This window comes from Pelmatolapia mariae, linkage group LG14 (assembly GCF_036321145.2).
Source record: "Pelmatolapia mariae isolate MD_Pm_ZW linkage group LG14, Pm_UMD_F_2, whole genome shotgun sequence".
Taxonomy (NCBI): Eukaryota; Metazoa; Chordata; class Actinopteri; order Cichliformes; family Cichlidae; genus Pelmatolapia; species Pelmatolapia mariae.
This window is the reverse complement of record NC_086239.1, coordinates 24958718-24979018: the sequence shown is the minus strand read 5'-3', so window position 1 is coordinate 24979018 and position 20301 is coordinate 24958718. Positions and strand designations below refer to the sequence as shown.

The following is a 20301-nucleotide window of genomic DNA, read 5'->3' as shown; positions in this document are numbered from 1 at the left end:
CGCTTCGATATAAATTTTCTATCAGATACGGTCTGGACAGACAAGAAAATGTTTGTATGAAATTAGGGAATGGTTCCCTACTGTTATTGTTTGATAATAATGTTCACATGAATAATTCTCTGTCCTGTCATTATTTTTTTCAAATAAACACATTTCTGCAATTATCTCCCATTCAATTGCAGTATTTATATTATACTGTACAATCACTACAACATGAATTAAAACACTTTCAGGCATCATGGATTGAAATCCATTAACTCCACAATCAAGTAGATATCCTATTGAGAACACCAGCTGTTTTTTGTCAGATAGTGTTAAATGTGAAAGATTTGCATATTCAGGCTGCTGAACTTCACTTTGTAAACCATTTCAACTCTAAAAAGAATAATGCTTCATGTTAAAAAAAACAAAACCAAAAAATCCCCCAGGAATATACTGTATTGTCGGTGTCACATAGCCACATTACTGGGACATGCCAAGTTCTGCTCAATTATAGTCTACAGTGAATGTATATAGCTGGGTGTAATTTCTTCTAAAGTGATGCATCCCATGTGGTGCTTGTTCCAAAAAGTTGTCTGTGTGTGCATGTGCATGTGAGCCCTCTCTGTATATTCCTGTCATACAGCTGTGCATCAAAATTCTTTCTTAATCTTAAGACTAGCAACATTGTTACCATGGCTACCACAAGTCTCTTTTTTTAGCTGTCCCGCACTCTCAATGGATGTGAAACCATAACTCTTGAGAGATTAGACACCCGAGGAGTAGTTTTTGTTCATAATTTGTTCTAAGAAATGTAAGCACCTGATGAACTGTTGCACACTACTGAATTCAGGCTGAATTTACTGTAGCAGGTCAGGAAATGTTTGAAGCCAGTATTTGGACTTCAGCTACGAGCAATCAAACATTGTAGCTCATAAGTTAAAATTACCAAACTCTGCAATGGTGCTGTCAGCTTAAAGAGGCATTTTAAAGTCTGCATTTAATAAGAGGGTATTACACTGTCTGGTTTTTTACTGCAAGTTGTGTCACATCCCCTTTCCAGTAAGCAAGAGGTGTAAGCCTTATAATCGGGCACAGGCCAAATAAGCCTGTACATTGAGTGTCATGTTCAATATGTGCACCAGATGCAAACATCAGTCTAAAGGGTAATGAGGTCGAGATGGAAACTTTGTGTACCACAACACCGTAATAGCAGAAACACATGTAAATTATAGTGACTCGCACACACACATCTTCATGCTGACAAACATGCAAACACATGCAATTACTCTGCATCCTACTTATACACATATAACCTTTCATTAAACACACATACAATGCTTTGTAGTAATTTAATAGCGTCAGGTTGCTCGTAACAGATATTTTGCAGAATAATCATGCTTTATGCTGTTAACGCACCCACTGTGCTCACTTCACAGCAAACCTGCCTTACACCACCTCACATCGAGATACGCATTCTTCACAAAACTTGCAGCCAGCCTCACTTTGGCATGCCTTCCCACTAATAGATCACTTTTCAGGTACACCACATGGTGCTGTGCAAAAACATGTCTTCCAGGTGTGGTACATTAACTCTAAATTAATTCTATGTGTCTACACTTGACATTACACAATTATCACCTTGTTGTTTTGCCCTTGTTTAATAGAAAAACATAAAACATGCATGAGTGGAACGCAAAAATGAGATCATTCTAATAAGATGCATTGTCCCTGTCAAACCTTACTGTAAGTAATGGAAGGCAACAGCAATAATATTGCTTATTGTTTCCAATAATACCTGTAATTGTAACGTTATAGTGATGTAAGAGTCTATTTTAGGCTTTAGTCTGATTTTAGCAGTAAATTTAACACCAGTAATGATGCTGGCAATACGGCTGCAGTTCTCCTATATATAGCCCTGGAACCACCTGGCCTAACAGAGGCTGTTTGATACCACCACCACCTGGGGCAAAGCCAGGTCCACTTTGGTCTTAAACTTATTTTGGGGATGGGAAAAAGTAGCCTGTATGTGGATCTAATGCTCTTGAATGACTCATGGGGAATAAATGCATTTGTTTTAACAGTAGCTGTGGGCCAAATTCAGCTGTAGTTAAGAAATCAATAGCTTCTTAAAATAAATGCAGAAAATGACAGTTAAAATTTGAGTCAAATCTTGTTGTGGAGTTGATACATAGTGAACAAGCCAAATGTATAAAAGCACTGCCTTAACATAAGCACCATGACCAGCCAAGACAAGAGAAGTAGAACTGATGGGTTTTCTTAATAATTAAAGACGGAGGTTGAAAGAATGCACATCATGTTTTAATTGTCTGATTTAAGCCAAATATCTAGCAGCTGATGATTTGATGATATTTTATCAAGAGTGTTTAACAAAGCAACTATCTGGCCAGCAAAATCAGCAAACCAGCAAAATGGAAAGACTGCATTCCCAGAAAGCCCTACAAAGTGCTGCATGTCGAACTGGCATTTCTGATTATGACAGATAATAGTGTTTCATCAGCTGAACCAATTAAGTGCTGTGACCTGCATGCCAGTGTCTTGAAGCAGTTAATAAGAAATGTGTGGTCCACTTAGTGAGACAAAATGTAAAATTAATGGAACTGATCTTTCACCTGTCATCTGCTAAAAGAAGATCAATGGTTAGTTTAATGGCAGAACACACTAGAGTGGACATGGTTGAAACATGAAAGGGAGAGGGAGGAAAAAGCATATGTGGCTGTCTTCAGATGAAGTGGATGCCTAGCTGTCAGCTCAAGGGTCGATTAGAGCGAGCTACAACATGCAGTTTCACCTGCGAAAGAGAAACAAGATCCAGTGTCGAAAGTTGTGTGCAGCCAAAGTAATCAGTAATCCTCATCGGATTAAACTTTTAAACTTTTGCACCTATCTATCCACAGGGACTCAGCTAAAAAACAAATAATAATAAATAAACAAACAAAGAAAAAGATATTTTAAAAAAACAGATTTACTGAACAACCACAGGAGGTCACTGTTTTATATTAATTATGAAGTGAGCACAGACACTAATGTGAAGCCTTAAGGCTGTTGATGCAAAAAATATTTTTTAAGGTTTTATCATGCCCTTTTTTCAAATATTTTAAACTGTATTTACTCATTGTCTATGCTGAGTACTTGAGGCAAACTAATACACATATGTCTTTTTAAAATTATTTTTTAATTATTAAATTCTTGACAATATTTTTAGAAAAGGCATTAAACATTTTCTTTTGATATATCTGCACTCACTAATGTGAAGCTGAAGAATTTTATATGTTAATTTATGTATTAAATGAAAACCACTAGCGACAGTGAAATTGTTCCCGTGCCCATGTGATCTTATGAATTCTTTTCTTTTATACTAATGCATGAAAAAGTAAAGAGCCATATAAAAAAAACTTCAGGGAAAACTCAACCAGTTTGAACTCAAAATGGGTGGCTATCAGCAGCCATTAAAAACAAGAGCACAGCAAGAGGGCACTTCACAATAAGAGCTCCTTTTGAATCAAGTGAGCAATAACAAGGTGTGATTTCCTACATGAAACACTTTCTCACTTATGATTCTCCTAACATATTATTTGCACGTGGCAGTGTGCCTATGCACATGTGCTTTTGTGCGTACACCGTGCAGTGCCCCAAGCACTAACACACACAGGCATTCCAGAGACTGCTTGTGCCCCCCCAAGATACACACGCAAACACACACATACCCACACACATACCAGTAGACCCACCGTTAAGGTCACCCAAAGGGCGCACGATGGAAAACTGAGTAGTTTTATGACCAGAGGGCAACAGAAGGGAGCAGAACTTTGTAGTGGGAGCAAAAACAAAAGAAGAGCTGGCACTGGTGACTTTCTTAAAGTTGAAATGGCAGTAGGTTTTAACATTTTAAGCCCAGAAGTGCTAGTTGTGTTTTTTCTTTCCCATGTGGTGCAAATATAAAATAAAATAATAACAGTAAATTAAAAAAAAAAAAAAAAACTCAAGTCACTCTTTAATGTGTTTTAGTTTAATATCCCCCCTCTGGGTTACCACAGCAGTCTACAATGTTCACAGTGCAAAATAAACTGTTCAGCCTCCTAGGAACATGCTGAGGTGTTGTAATGTTAGCTGTGATGTTAGCTAGTGTAGCTGCTAATGACTGGGAAGGTGAGAGCACGAGGAAAGTGGGTGGTGTGAACTTTCAGCTAACTGCCAAAGTGTTACAGCCAGTGGGAGCAAAAGGGGGAATCTTGGCAGTAAATAAGCAACTGCAACTAATATTCTACTGAAAACAGTAACTGAATGAATCTCAGACAGGGCAGAAATGTGTTAACCAGAAGCAGCAGGTGAAAATATCGTTGTTGGCTGTTTGTTGTTTTATGCAGTCAAGATACACTAAATAAAGTTTGTCCTTGCTTTTTAAAGTCACCCTGTTTGACTCACTGGCGACATTTTGTAGACTCCAGCATAACCCCCAAATACTTCTGGTCTGCTCTGCCAATGAGAAGCATGCACTCACGTGAAAGTTTTTATAGTGTGGTAAAGAAAATAATAAAGAAGAACTACAAACAAATCTTAAAAAATGAAGACATAAACAAAATAATTCCAGGCTTTACTTTTTGTCTATTTGCACAAGTATGTGTTTTTTGGCCCTTGCCCCTGCAGCAGCACTCTCCCCTTTCTTGAGATATTTTTGACACTTTTCTTCAGAGTTTGGTCATATTTCCTGTGCTCCTACTTGGCATCCCTGTCCCTCACATCATGTGCGTTATAATTCTCTTTGGCTCACCTCTGAACTTCTGAAGTGTTGTTTTCCTTCTTCTTCTTCTTCTTATTCCCTGTACATCCCTGACAGTTTCCCTCTCTAGTCTCAGCCAAGGTGCAAGCCATCCCCGTGCCAGGAAATGTGCTTGCTAGTTCATTGCAGCATGGGGTATATTTACTAGCAGGCAGCTTGGGAGCCGCTATAAAGATATTGCGCATTCATTTGTTTGCATTGTGACTAACTTTTGGCTGGCTTCACACTCAGCTCCTACTCCCCCAATTCTTATAGGCCTAATTAGTGGGGGAAGCTGCATTTAGATTAAATATTTGCCCTCTCTGTGGAAATTTCAAAAATAAACCACTTTATTCATAATACACTCATCAAGTCAACAATATTGTGTGAGTGGAATGTAATGTATGTCCATACTTTAATCTTTACAAGGCCATCAGGGAAATGATGCAGATTTCAAGCTTTGATGTAGAATATTTGAATGATTTTCTGCACAACTTTATTAGGTACACTGCTAAACTGCTCTTTAACACAAATATTTAATCAACCAATCACATGGCAGCACTTATGTAGACATGGTCAAACCGAGCATTAGAATAGATAAGAAGAAGTTGACTTGTTGGTCTGACTATTTCAGAAACTGCAAATCTACCGGATTTTGATTTCTATTGAGACATTCAGATAGTATGGTCAGACTCAAACAACATAAAAACATTGATCCATCCTGGTTATGTCAGTTCAGGCTGTAGTGGTGTAGGGGATATTCTCTTGGCATCCTATCATCTCAATATGAACCAAAATTGCTTAGTAAGGTTTCCAGCGCTTCGTTGATTCTAAGAATTAGGCATTTCTGAAAAACTGAGAAGAAGAGGAAAATAAAAACACCATATTATCAGCTAATTATTATAGTAAATGACTTCAGCTTCACCAAAACCTTATATTTCTTGTTTCTCAAGGATTTCTGACAAGATTAACCAATCTTTCACATGTTACTAGCACATCCTTCCTATCCCAGATAACATGCATTCAGAAATATATTTGAGCTAAAGAACGAAAACACCCATGAACATAATAAGTCAAGCTGTCTGCAGACATACTGTGTTTTTTAAAGGTTTATTCTGAAAGAAAGACGCTTCTCAAGATGATTATCAGTCATTCTTAGAAAGTATCTAAATACAGGCAACTGAGGTATATCTGTCTTTCTACAAGTGGACTGAAAGTGAGAGAAAGAAAACCGAGTGACCAATAAAGACACAAAAACAGCTTGCACAAATAGCATTGAGAATATCTATCTATATATAGATGTATATAGATATAGATATATATCAATATATCTCTCTATATAGATATATATATATATATATATATATATATATTCCCCTCTCGCCCCTGCAGGCGGTCTAGCCTTCAAGCTCTAGTCCTCTACCAAAGGCCTGGGAGCTTGAATATATATATATATGAAGTTTGGACATGGAAGGCGTATACAGTCTGTGGTTTACATGATCAAGGACATCATTCATTGCACTAATTTCTAGCTCTTTCCACAATTAACCATGTATCACAGCCTTTTACAATTTAACATTAAAAAATAAAACCATATGAAATGGTTAATTCAATTCTACTGATTTAATACAATCACCTGTATTCAAAAAATGGATGCACTTATGATTTTTTTTTATGTTTCTGAGTTTAAACTATATAAGAAGCTTAATCTTTTGCTTTGTGCTTATAATCACCTAAAAACAAAAACAGAAAACATTGGCTATATGGCACACTTTGTAAGATTAAGCCAAGATAAAACTGGGAAATCACCATGCTTCTTCTCAATAGTTTAACATTTTATGAACACACTTATTCAATGTCTTATCAAAAGTTTGGAAGATTAATAATACGCTCACGTGAGTTTGTTAAAAATCAGATTCTTTTTTGACTTTGGCTTTTCGTACTGATAAAAACATGAAACGCAATGTGGCAATTACTGAAATCAAGCCGGGGTTATTATATAAACTGGACAGACCACGGACAGCTCTTTGCACTCGTTATGCTAAGTTAAGTCATATGGCAGCTGGCTAAAACACTGAGACGTGAGAGTGGTGTTGATTTTCTCATCCAAGTCTTAACGAGAAAGCAAACGAGCATGAGAAAAAGCCGAGCTACTTGTTTAATAATACATTTTCTTATTCTTTGTTCTCCCACAAATGCACATACACACTCACACAGAGTAGCACAACTGTAAGGCATACCAATCTGCTTGACAAACAGCAGGCAGTTATAACAAATGACGTACAAAGACTGGAAAAGACACAGAGACATTCAGTCACACGGAAACACTCAGGAGTCTCGAAGAACGAAAAGGGTTTGGTGTCTGTCGATTGTCATCTTTATGACTTATGACCAGGTGTCATCTTAAAGGCAAAAACTTCATTTTGGTTTATAATCCACGTTCTGCTAATGAAGAGCAGCCACCTGCCAACTGCGGTAAAGATGTTAGCATTGATTATAGAACAGCACTGTGTAATATGTGATCGCGATTAAATACTTGCTGCTCTATATAATAAAATGACTTTTGATTTTCTATAATAATTTATCTAATCTAGTTTTATGTATGAACAAAGATTACACTATGAGTACACTGAAGAGTGGATCAGCATGTTGATGAAGGCTGAAACCAGCTGAGGTTTTATGAGAGTACAGCTCAGTCCCACATACAATAGAGTGGTTCAGCCCTGTTACATGTATATGAGTGTGAGTGGGTGTCTGGTGTATTCATATGCCAGTGGGCTGAGCACATTTGTCTGTCTGCTGCTCTTCTGCCAAATACTTTTGCAGTATTTAGACTGAAACACGCTCACAAATACACATTGGCGGACTCATAAATGAGAAGCAAAATGAGAAAAATTGAGAGAAAAATAAAAACAAAAACACAAAAGTGATTGTATCCAGTGAGTAGGAGAATAATTGGGCTGAATGAATGAACTACAGTGTCAGAGTTGGAGAGACAGTGCTCAGTCCATCCATCTACTAGGGTACAGTGTGCTGCCGTCCTTGGATGAAGTGCATACTGCAGTGTCAGTCCACCAGCCATGGTCCATCCAGTCAAGAGCTAAGGGAAGCTTCCATTTTAATGCAGCCCCCTGTGAGTTCTTCAAAAATCAGAGGGTAGAGGTACTGTAGGGGGATGGGGAGGACCCATCCCAGAGGTATGTGAATCACCACACACGGCAGATGTTGTCAGGAACCATGTAGCTGCTTTTGTTGCAGTTGAATGCTTTGGCAAATTCTGGGAAATTCTGAAGGGAGCCTAGTACCCTGTGAACGTAGAGAGGAGATTGATGGTTGGAGCTGAAGTTGTTATATTAGACGGGGACTTGAAAGTGAAATTAACATGACATATCATTTTGTCTAGGTTTTAAAATGTTAGCTACCATTGTAATTTGTTTTCTGCCCTTTGCCGGCAGCACATAGCTGATTGATGTAGAGAAAATACTCTTGGTTTGAGTTTACCTGAATTTCCCTGGACTGTGTACGTCAACTTTAATGGAATTAACAGCTTGCTCTGGCCGATGTGTTCCACACCACACCTGTAAAAAGACAGTGATTAGGATGCACTGAATTGCACCAAGAAATCTGAAATCTGCACATCTATCCATTGCTTAACCCAGTCATCCATCAATCCATCCATCCCTCAATCAATCCATCCATCCATCACGAAGCATGCACATTTTGCAGGATATTTTTCTACTGTTGCCTATGGTCATAGGAAAGATCAGAACTACAATGCATGTGTAAAACATGGCTTATTATTCAACAAACAACTGCTGCATCAGTCAGTAAGGCTAGTACCTGAGCAAAGTTTAGGAAGAAGAGTTGATCATGGGAAAGGTCAATTCCAGGCAGAGGTGGTTCCTCTCCATGCTGCTTTACGTAGTTCTTGTAAGCCTAAATCAGTGACACAATCTTACCCAGCAGTCATGTTAAATACATTTAAATATTACACTGATCATGACAGCATCAATTATGAAATCATAACTTATGTTACCATGTTTGCAGACAGAAAAATAAATGCATATGGATGCATCCTGTCTCCCTGAGATCTACGTATTAATTAGAAAAATAATCTAGACTTTGCGCTGAAAGAGAAAGAAAAAAAAAGTGTAACGTGTATGTACTGTGTTAGACATGTATAATTTATGTGAAAATACTATACCTGCTCTTTCATGTTGCATTCAAGTCTTTGAATGTCTTTTCTGTGCTTTGCCAAGCTAAAACTGATACATCCAGCAGCGACATTATGTCCTTATTGCTGTGTTTACAATAGCTAATGAGCCAGCCTGTGACCTAACAAAATAACTAGTCTATTAATGTTAGAAAGCAGATGACAATAGCAAGCTGCAGACTGAATCACCTCCTCTCTTATCTGTAAACTGGGCCTCTTAAACGGACTTTCTCTCTCTCTTTTTTTTTTCAGGCTCATTACCTGATACGCCTGTCGTATCCCTCCATTGTCAGCAATGTTTTCTCCGAGTGTGTTGTTACCATTTAACTGGAGAGGCGATATAGGGACAGAGAACACAAAGATTGACAGGGAAAAAGGACAGAAGGAGGCTGTAATTTTTTCCTCTGTATTTCAGCAAATCGTACATATAACTTTTGGGATATAAGAAATCATTTCACAAGGGATAAAAGAAGCATTGTTCAAAAGAAAAGGACAGAGAAGGTGAGACAAAGAGAAGGAGAGGAAGAGCCATTGATATGTCAACACAAAATATTAAGGGCACCTGGAGCAGAGAAGGAATGAGGCAGCAAAATGTGTGGAAAGACAGAAAAATGACCAACAGATAAGCTGGCAAAGGTAACAGGAAAGCAAATAAATGAGATAAAGTAAAGTTCATGATAATATTGGGGAAAAAATATGGGAGGAAATTTGATAAGATGTTAGAAAGAAGAAGGATGGATATAGTTCAGATGAACGTACATGTAGTCCACTAGCGAGATCCCAAGAGAAGTTTCCGTACTGATCAACAATGCACTTCGACAGTTCGAGGAACCTCTGTGTTGAGTCTGGTGTCCACCAGTCCTTCAGGTCACCATCCTTATCATAGTTACGACCTAAAGAATGAATGGGACGTGGACAGGTTGAACTTGATGAACAAGAACACAAGAATATCAACAACACTCAAATGCTGCATATATTCTATGTTAGTTGCATATTTCAATTACATTTATGTGTTTGTGAACAGTAGATGTCAGTATAAATAAATCCTCCCATCTCTGAAGCAGAACCAAGTTGGAAAAAAAGTTCTGAGATCCTAAATGGTGTTACAAAACATGTTTTTCTGGTACCAGTTACAAGGGGAAATCTATTACATATATATATAATTTATTTTTCCAAAGATCAATGCAGTCTGCCAGAACTGCCCCTGGGAGGAACAAAGAGTAACAATGTGGAAAATCATACCATTGTCATCAAAGCCATGTGTGATCTCATGACCGATTACCATGCCGATGCCGCCATAGTTGAGAGACTTAGCCTGGCCTTTGCTGAAAAAAGGAGGCTGAAGGATTCCAGCAGGAAACACTGACACCAAGAAAAGTAAAATAAATAAATCAGCAAATACATAAAATGTGTATTGTTTTAGTCTTTTGCGGTTTAATCTTTGCATATATGTGAAATACCTATTTGATTTTTGCTGGATGAGTAGAAGGCATTGACAACAGCAGCTCCAGTTACCCACCTGGAGAAAGACGTTGGAATTAACCTACAGTGAAGAGCACTACTGCTACAGTAAAGAGCACTAGAGCACCGTGAAATGCATGTTTGATGAAATATATCAAAATTAACCTGCAGTTATTAATAGCTGGGCTAATGTTAGCCTCCCAGCCGAGGAAAGCTGAACTCTATACGTGGGTAGGAGTATGTGTGGGAGAATGATCAGTGCACTGTGCTAAATGTGAGATACTGGGGTACACCAAAAGTGGCAAAAAGGGAAAAAAACTGATTTATTACTGCTAATTTAAATGGTAACAACTGCAGCTTAATATACATCTGGAATAAGCCAGTTTATTCTACCCCTCAATGGAAAGCTTACTCTTCTTTGTTGACTTTTACTCTGAGTTTCCGCAGGCGTTTCTTCTGCACATACTCCAGGTTCTGTAGGATGTTTTCAAAGTACTCCTCTGCACTGTAGCTCAGCTAACACCAACACACAGAGAAACAGGAGGATTAGCCGAGATGAGAGCTATCAACACTTGGCCATATATTCTCCAGCAAAACTCATAAAAGCCAGGAATTCACAGAGATTTTTCACAGAACCGATATGCGGCTACAATAAAGGCGCTCTGTATTCTGCTGAAATGATTCCATGAAAGAAGAAAAACATTCTCAGTTGCATATTTTCAGATACTTACATCTTTGTACTCATTGTTAAGATATTCGTCATCCATGATGTTGTCTGAATAGCCGATCCGTTCCCGAATAGCTCGGGCCTGCACAAGAATAGGTTGAGAAAATTCAGAATGGACTATACGTATAACAATCATTAACTGTTATAGCTAAAATTATAAGCAATACCTTCTCCTCAGCTGCTTTCTTGGTCTCTGCATCCATCCATGTCAGGTCATCAAGGTTACTAATGAACACTTCCCGAATGTCTTTAATCATCTCTTCCATCTAAGCCAAACCACACAAACACAAACAAAGAGTGAAAACCTCATCATATCAGTCAGAACAAATTTTCTGCAGAAGGAGACTATCATCAAAATCCGAAGTTATGCCAAGCAATCTTGCAACATACTGGGCAACAAATTCATAAAAATACACTTCCCTGAATTATGCCTCATTATTACATAGTCACGTATGAATGCAGAACAACTCCAGGTTACACTCTGTGTAGGAGTCTGCTGACCTTGGCAGACATTTTCAGGAGTGTGATATTAGTTTAAGATGACATATTTTTTTCTATCAAGTATTAAAATTGGCTGAGGTCACAACAATAATCAGATATGCTTCATTAGTGACTAAAAACAACTACAACTACTAAAAGAACATTATTATTAAATAGATATTTCTTTGTACATATAAAAGTCTCATCTCGTAATAAAATTCTCTACAGTAGATGTCTTCACTCCTTGACTGCATATTTACAAATACATTATTGATCATGCTACTGCTCTACATATTTTAAAAATTTACATTCGCTTATAGATGCATTCAGCATTTTAGGGTTTCATTTCTGGTTACTCGAATGATCCTGAGCTCTATGAATTTAAATTATAGAAGAGATATTTCAGCATAATGGCAATCCATGCAATAGGTAGGCCAGTTATATTATTGTTATTAAACACATGAACGAGTGCAAGTGAAAATATGCTTTTCATGTCAGCATTCTTGTCTTCAACATGAATTTGCAGAGCAATAGTAGCTTCAGACAATGAGATTTTCTTATGCAAATTCAAAAATCATCAGTCATCACATCAAAAGCTCACTTTTCAGTGAAACCTGTGGTGCATGTTTCTATAATGTATTTGCCCTGAGCTATATGTTTTCACGATCTGACTGACGCCACCAGTGCAAACCATGCCCTGTACTTTGGCCATAAGACTTAAAAAGGCAAAGGTTTTTGGCCGCAAGCACAACAAATACACAACTGGGACAATTCAAATGAAAGTGAAATGAATTGCCACCAAATAACAAATACAAAGAGAACAGAAATAGGAAATTAAAAAAAAAAACTTCAGAGACAACAAAGGTCACCCTTCAAGAGTCCTCTAACCACAGATTTGTTTTGAGGCCACAGTAGGCAGACAAAAGGCACACCAGCTTCTCATCACATTAGCAGACCCCTAGCTAACATAATGCGTGACGACTTGGAGAGCACACTGTGGTTGCTGACAAACCAGCAGCGATTATACTTAAGAGGCTTTTCTAAAAACCTTTTAACATACTTGTGATAGCGTTATGTGCATGGATACGCTGTGTTCCAGTTGTTGTTTTTTTTCTTTTAGTCAAAGTTTTAGTATGATTATGCTTCTTTGTCACACAGTGCTGCAAATTAGGTGCATTATCTACCCAAAGCTAACAAAGTGCTCAAAAATAGATATTTTTCATTCACCATGATTTAGTCCACATGGACAGAGTTTGGAAAAGTAGACAGTTGGACCCAAAGTTACCTTATCGTATTAAAAAGAGGGATGCTTAGAAATGTAACACTTTAGCAACAATCTAATGAAAAATATTTTAATTCAACTTATCAGAGTTACATATTTACCATCTACATTAACTATTTTGAATTACTTTATATACCATATATACTTGCTGGTCAATTTATTAGGTACACCTTTCAAGTACCAGTTTGGACCCTCTTTTATTTTCAGAAGTGTCTTAAATCGTTGTTGCACAGATTCAACAAAGTGCTGGAAATGTTCCTCTTATTTGATTTGTGAGTGTTTGTGTTGTTTAGCCGAAATATATTTCTGAATGCATATTATATATAAGACAAAGACTTGCTAATTACATCTGAAAGGTTGGTTAAATTAAATTATTCATTGCAATAATAACTTTAGAATTTTGCTAGGGTTTTTCTTTTTTCTTTTTTTCTTTTTTTTTTTTTTTGAGAACTCATATATACACTCACTGGCCACTTTATTAGGTATGTTTTTCTAGTACCATGCCTTAATTTTTAGATTCATCAAGATGCTGGAAAAACTCCTGAGAGATTTTGGGCTATATTGACATGATAGCATCAGCTACTGCAGATTTGTTTCTGCATATATCCCATTCAACCCTGTCCCAAGGGTGGTCTATTATTGTATTGACATCTGGTGATGTTATGTTCAATAAACCAGCTTTATCATACAGTGTGTTATTCTATTGGAACACAAAAAAACATCAGAAGATAGATAGACTATACACATAGACTATGGTGTTTAAATGATACTTAATTTAAAACCCCAAATGTATCATTAAATTTCCCCCACACCATTACACCACTAGCAGCTTGTGCCATTGATTCAAGGCAAGGTGGAACCATGCTTTCAAACTGAGATTTATTAGACCAGGTACCATGTTTCCAATTATTTATTGTCTAGTTTTGATGAGTCGATGCAAGTTACAGCCTCAGTTTCCTGTTCTTAGGTTACAGGAGTGGCAGCGATTGTGGTCTTCTACTGCTGTAGCCCATCTGCTTCAAGATTTGAGGTGTTGTGACCTCTGAGATGCTCTTCTGCATACCTTGGTTTATAAAGTGGCAGATGAGTATATATTGTATCGATGGTATACTAATAGCAGCAGTATAAAACAACAACTTACCTAAAGTGTATGCACTGAAAGGAAAGAAGAACATATCAAAAAGATACTGTATCTGTGTCACTTAAAGAAAGTGTGGCAGCTGCAGGTCAGTTAGTCACAATGAAATGTGTGTACTGTGTGCATCAGAGGATGTACTGCCATACACAGATACTGTAAAATTCTTGATGATATGACAGAAATTTACAATAATGTATTTCTATTTGTGAAAGCTGTACATGGTCGCAAATAAAAATTGATTCACATGCACAATGAGAGATGCCACAGCTCACACATACACATGCATAGGCAGTTTGAATTTACAGTGTGGGTGGTGTGATCATGATAACAAGGACACCTTGTTCAGCTGCTTTGAGTGGAGGCAAGCAAAAACTACAGTATTCTGATAGACAAGACACAAATGTGACAAAAACACAAGTGGGTGTCAAAATACTCTCCATCAGATGTGCCTGAAACACATGTTTTTTGTTGTATGTATGACTAACTGAATACATAAACGTCCACACTCCTCTTGTAATGCCCTGCAGAGGCATTTTTAGGTTATCAGTTTCAGCTTTCAATAAACAAGGTGCGGAATTCCATTACAGAGATTGTATCTTGTCTAATGAAGGATATTTCCAAGAGCTCTTTATCTTTGAATGAGTCTAATGTGTTTTAACAATACGAAGCCTAATGCACCTTCTACTGACCAGTTCTTTACTCTTTTCAGAGAATGCCTCCTGCACATAAAGTCGTCCCACAGCATTTTCCAGGTTGTTGTTGACGTATAGAGCACACTGTCGCCACACTGCTGCCTCTGACGTCGTACCAGACAGAGCCTGCAGGGAAAGTAACAAGGCACAGATCAATTAAAGATGAAGGATAAACTGGTCAGCATATTGTTTAAAGAGGCTCATGGCAATAGAAAATGGGGCAGTGGGGAAATGATTAGATTAGAAAAAGGATTACCAAGATTTTTAATGCATGGAGGAAGAATATGAATGAAGCAACGTGTTGAAATCGACTGTTTATTAGAGCCTGACTGATACTGCAGTTTTAGCATCAATTCCTTAGCACTTAGTAGGTCGTGGCATCTCATCTCGATTTACAGTCAGGTCCATAAATATTGGGACATCGACACAATTCTAACATTTTTGGCTCTATACACCACCACAATGGATTCCAAATGAAACGAACAAGACATGCTTTAACAGCAGACTGTCAGCTTTTATTTGAGGGTATTTACATCCAAATCAGGTGAACAGTATAGGAATTATGACAGTTTGTATATGTGCCTCCCACTTCTTAAGGGACCAAAAGTAATGGGACAATTGGCTTCTCAGCTGTTCCATGGCCAGGTGTGTGTTATTCCCTCATTACCCCAATTACAATGAACAAATAAAAGGTCCAGAGTTCATTTCAAGTGTGCTGTTTGCTTTTTGAACCTGTTGCTGTCAACTGCCAGGATGAGATCCAAAGAGCTGTCACTACCAGTGAAGCAAGCCATCATTAGTCTGAAAAAAACAAAACAAACCCATCAGAGAGATTGCAAAAACATCAGGCGTGGCCAAAACAACTGTTTAGAACATTCCCAAAAAGAAGGAACGCACTGGTGAGCTCAGCAACACCAAAAAACTAGGAAGACCACAGGACACAACTGTGGTGGATGACCAAAGAATCCTTTCCCTGGTGAAGAAAACACCCTTCACAACAGTTGGCCAGATCAAGAACACTCTCTAGGAGGCAGGTGTATGTGCGTCAGAGTCAACAATCAAGAGAAGACTCCACCAGTGTGAATACAGAGGGTTCACCACAAGATGTAAACCTTTGGTGAGCCCCAAAAACAGGCAGGCCAGATTAGAGTTTGCCAAACGACATCTGAAAAAGCCGTCGCAGTTCTGGAACAACATCCTATGGACAGATGAGACCAACATCAACTTGTACCAGAGTGATGGGAAGAGAAGAGCATGGAGAAGGAAAGGAACTGCTCATGATCCTAAGCATACCACCTCATCAGTGAAGCATTGTGGTGGAAGTGTCATGGCGTGGGCATGTATGGCTGCCAGTGGAACTTGTTCTCTTGTATTTATTGATGATGTGACTGCTGACAAAAGCAGCACAATGAATTCTGAAGTGTTTCGTGCAATATTATCTGCTCATATTCAGACAAATGCTTCAAAACTCATTGGACGGCGCTTCACAGTGCAGGTGGACAACGACCCAAAGCATACTGCAAAAGCAACCAAAGAGTTTTTGAAGGGAAAGAAGTGGACTGTTTTGCAATGGCCAAGTCAATCACCTGACCTGAATCCGATTGAGCATGTATTTCACTTGCTGAAGACAAAACTGAAGGGAAAATGCCCCAAGAACAAGCAGGAACTGAAGACTGTTGCAGTAGAGGCCTGGCAGAGCATCACCAGGGATGAAACCCGGCGTCTGGTGATGTCTATGTGTTCCAGACTTCAGGCTGTGATTGACTGTAAAGGATTTGCAACCAAGTATTAAAAAATGAATGTTTGATTTATGGTTCTTATTCTGTCCCATTACTTTTGGTCCCTCAAGAAGTGGGAGGCACATTTGCAAACTGTTGTAATTCCTACACCGTTCACCTGATTTGGATGTAAATACCCTCAAATAAAAGCTGACACTCTGCAGTTAAAGCATGTCTTGTTCGTTTCATTTGGAATCCATTGTGGTGCTGTATAGAGCCAAAAATGTTAGAATTGTGTCGATGTCTTTTTTTGCTACTTTTTGGACCTGACTGTAGGTGTGTGGGTGGCAGTAGGGTTTGATTCCCATCCCCACTTTTTTTAAAAGAATTTTTCAAAATGAAAACTCTTAACTCCCCCAAAATTCATTTAAAATATAAAATCTACTAATTTCTAAAAATGTGCCTATTTTGCATGTTGCATAGACAAATCTCAAACATGTTCTAACCTTAGATGGTTTTCCAGTAACCTTGTCAGTGTTAGAAGATAAACTGTATCAGCTTAAGGTAACTGATATTGCTATATAAAAGTAGCAAAAAAGTGCAGTAAATAACCATTTGGAAGCAGCCTTATGTGCTAATGTAACCACCAACACGTTTCATTATAAATGTGAGTTCATTTGGTCAATCATAGAGTACTTGCAAACCTACTTATGTTTCCACTGTGGTTTAGATAGTTTCTGTTTAGCACTAATTGCCAAGTGTTAACATGCTCACATATTCCAGCAAGGTGGTGACAGTGGTAAACAAACCTGCAAATGATCAGCATGTTGGCATCTTAAACATGATCCCATGCTAACTTTAGCATTTAATTCAAAGCATAGGTATTGTCATTTAGCCCCATACCAGCAGGAACATTACTGCAAACATTTTTTAACTGCTTTGCACCCTGTGTTGTTTGCATTTCTTTTAATAACTTAGGTAAGCAGCAGTGTCTGCAAACAGGACCTTCCATGGACTATAACAGCATCAAGGTCCTGTGCGTGTACCTTGCGGAAGGCTTTCCTGGTGTCTCTGTAAGCTCTGCTAAGACCCACCACCATGTTCATAGCAAAACGCCACACCATGTAGTTCTGCAGATCCCTGTGAGTAGACAGAAACATGTTAAGAAAAAAAGCAATCATACTCACACAAAGCTATCAATACTGTGCACTCCCTCCCCCACAAGCTTAGAGACAAAAACAGGTTTTTATACTCCATCACAGATACAGACTTAAATGAACACACCTACCTCTTGGTGTATTTGGCCAAGATCAGGTTGAGCCTTCTGTAATAGTTGGGCGAGTAGTTTATGACCTTTTCTGTGTCAGGGACGCTGATGTTGACTGTATTCATTATTTTAGCTGTGAAGTAACTCCAGTCAAATAGCTTCAAAAGGGGTTTTTTAAAAATCCCCACAGAGATAAAGAGGAGAAGAAGATAAAGATGAGCAAGAAGTATTTATGTGAAATGAAAACAGCAAACTGTGGTACATAAAGAATTTTTTTTTACCTGTGATTCAACCTCAAGGGTGAAGTTGGCGTTTAGGTCCCCCAGTTCCATCTTGTTGTAAAGCAACACCGGGTTGTTACGATCCTCCGGGGTATCAGTAGCCTTGGAAAGAGCAAGACAGAGGGGCTAAAAATCAAGAATGCTGTCACAACCCTCCTGTTTCCTGACACATGCGTACAGTTGCAGTGCAGGTCCAGCAGCATCAAACGTATTTGGCATCCCAGGAGGCTTTGGCTCTGTAAATGTCAGAGCGCGAATGGTGTGACTGCCTTGTAAAAGCCAGCAGCTGAGTGGAGGAGAAGTGAAGCATGGCAGGGAGCAGAGCAGAACAGACTAGGATGACAAACACAGAGTGTGGAAAACTGTTGATGAAAAGTCACGGTGTTGGGATCAGGCTGGTTAACAGCTTGTTTTAGACATCATCTGCTACAGACTGGAACCACAGACACACACACAGAGGAGGGAGGTTTGGTCTACAAATGGATGACAGGGAGGTCATCCTGCTAACAGAAACCTTTTGTGTTAAGTTAGATGAAAAAAAACAGAACTAGAATACAGAAGGAAGAAGGAACCTTTGAACCATCATTTTTTCAGTCTGCCAAGATGTACCAGTTTAAACAGAAAGATAAAGCTACTGAACCTGCACAAAGTCTTTGCCCTGCTAAAGTTTTTGCCTGCATTTTAACTTACATCAGTTGTAGGTTGCCTCTATATACTGAAATGATCACGGTAATTATGTCACCGCAGCCTGCAACTCTACATTTAACTGCAGGTCAGTGAGCTCTATCAGGTATGGTACTGACAGTTTTTAGATGATTCAGAAAATCTTGGATTTCACCAGGAGGCAACTCACTGAATCTCCTCAAAAAATGTGCAAGTGTTTTTCATTATGTTGACTTGCTTATTAAGGTATCTGCTATTTTACTGCTTTATTACTGACAGTTTACTCCAAGTTACCATTCCAGGCTATGGTTAACTTTCTTCTGTAATATTTTAGTTGACTGTACTATTCAGTCTCAATGGCTGTCACCTCATTCACTAGCCTCAAAATTGAGATTAGTTTAGCTTAATACCAGCCTGCTTTGCATCACTAACAGTAGTTATATATCAATGACATCCAAATGTCTCTCTTTCCATTACCTGAAAAATATTCTCTTTCAGCTAACAAGAAGAAAATGTCACTCCCTTATCTGCACATAGGTCAAGGAGAACGGGAATGAAGAAGCTCAGAAAAAAAGGTGTATTTCACATTTTATAAAATGATATGTGTTTAACTTACACGTCTTCTGTTGCTTATCATTGGAAAAGGGTAAGATGTGAGAAAGAGGTTTATTTTTGATTGTGGTGTAGTTCAGTTTGCCACATAATCTTGCTAGCTGTTTCATTATGGACAGCTCTCAACCACCAGGAAGTCTACACTAGCAACATGTGCCCAGTGACAACTAGCCAGTTTTAGTTTGACGATTTCTATTTTATATCTGCCACACTTTTCGCAGTGGACCGGGAATTATTTTACATTCAGTTACTGATTATAATCAAACTTGGAACTGGATGAATACTTGGAACTGAGCAGGCTTGAACTACAGTATGCATTACTGAAAACAAGATCTCTTTCCCATGGTTTCTCAAAGCCATAATAAGCATATTTCGAAAAGTACAGGAGGTTCTTAAGTATTTGAATTCATATTTCTACTTGTAAAACTGCAAAGTACAAATCCATACTTACATTAGCAATGTCTCTCTCCAAGTCTATAACTCGTGTCACCTCCTCTCTAATGCGAGTTTCATTGATCACTAGTCCTCGGTCCTTGCGCATCAGCTTAGCCAGGTCAATCATGAATTGCTCATAGGCCCGACATGCCTGTAAAATAAACACAACTTGTAACTCACTGATTTCAGTAACCACTGACTAAAACAAGATTTGACTGATACAAAGTCCGTCTATAGCAAACATGCATATCAATTAAGGCAAAATAGGAAGCTGTAAAGTGAAACCAGAGCAAAGGACGTCTGTTCCACTCACACATCTGGTTTGGATTGAGATAGAGTTATCAGCATTATGTGTGTTTTCGTTCATAACATACAAACTCCCTACATTTCTAAGAGTAGGAATAAAATTTATTTGTGCACTGATGTGAACGGATGTTTCGGCTGATAGCCTCATCATTTGTGTTTTTCGGAACAAATTCTGAGGGACATGAAATCCAGGGGCTCAAATGAATAGTTGGAACTGCTTGCATTATTCATTGATTAAAAAGCTTTAGCTGCACTGCAGTGGCGTGT

The 20301-nt window shown here is 38.3% G+C and overlaps 1 protein-coding gene across 3 annotated transcripts in view; it reads right to left on the bottom strand.

Annotated features, from left to right (window-relative positions):
* Nucleotides 1-5276: 5276 nt before the first annotated feature.
* LOC134641095 (neprilysin-like) overlaps nt 5277-20301 on the bottom strand; it is a 35538-nt gene continuing 20513 nt past the window's right edge. For all 3 annotated transcript variants that reach the window (XM_063493303.1, XM_063493304.1, XM_063493305.1), the window contains 15 exons: nt 19745-19879; nt 18019-18120; nt 17759-17895; nt 17517-17610; nt 14750-14878; nt 11328-11426; nt 11165-11242; nt 10846-10949; nt 10433-10491; nt 10215-10334; nt 9732-9865; nt 9234-9299; nt 8600-8695; nt 8261-8337; nt 5277-8065 (listed from right to left, as the gene is read on the bottom strand). In XM_063493303.1, the coding sequence (XP_063349373.1) occupies nt 7966-8065; nt 8261-8337; nt 8600-8695; nt 9234-9299; nt 9732-9865; nt 10215-10334; nt 10433-10491; nt 10846-10949; nt 11165-11242; nt 11328-11426; nt 14750-14878; nt 17517-17610; nt 17759-17895; nt 18019-18120; nt 19745-19879 (1530 nt within the window). In that variant the 3' untranslated portion in view covers nt 5277-7965. The remainder of the gene's footprint in view (nt 8066-8260; nt 8338-8599; nt 8696-9233; nt 9300-9731; nt 9866-10214; nt 10335-10432; nt 10492-10845; nt 10950-11164; nt 11243-11327; nt 11427-14749; nt 14879-17516; nt 17611-17758; nt 17896-18018; nt 18121-19744; nt 19880-20301) is intronic.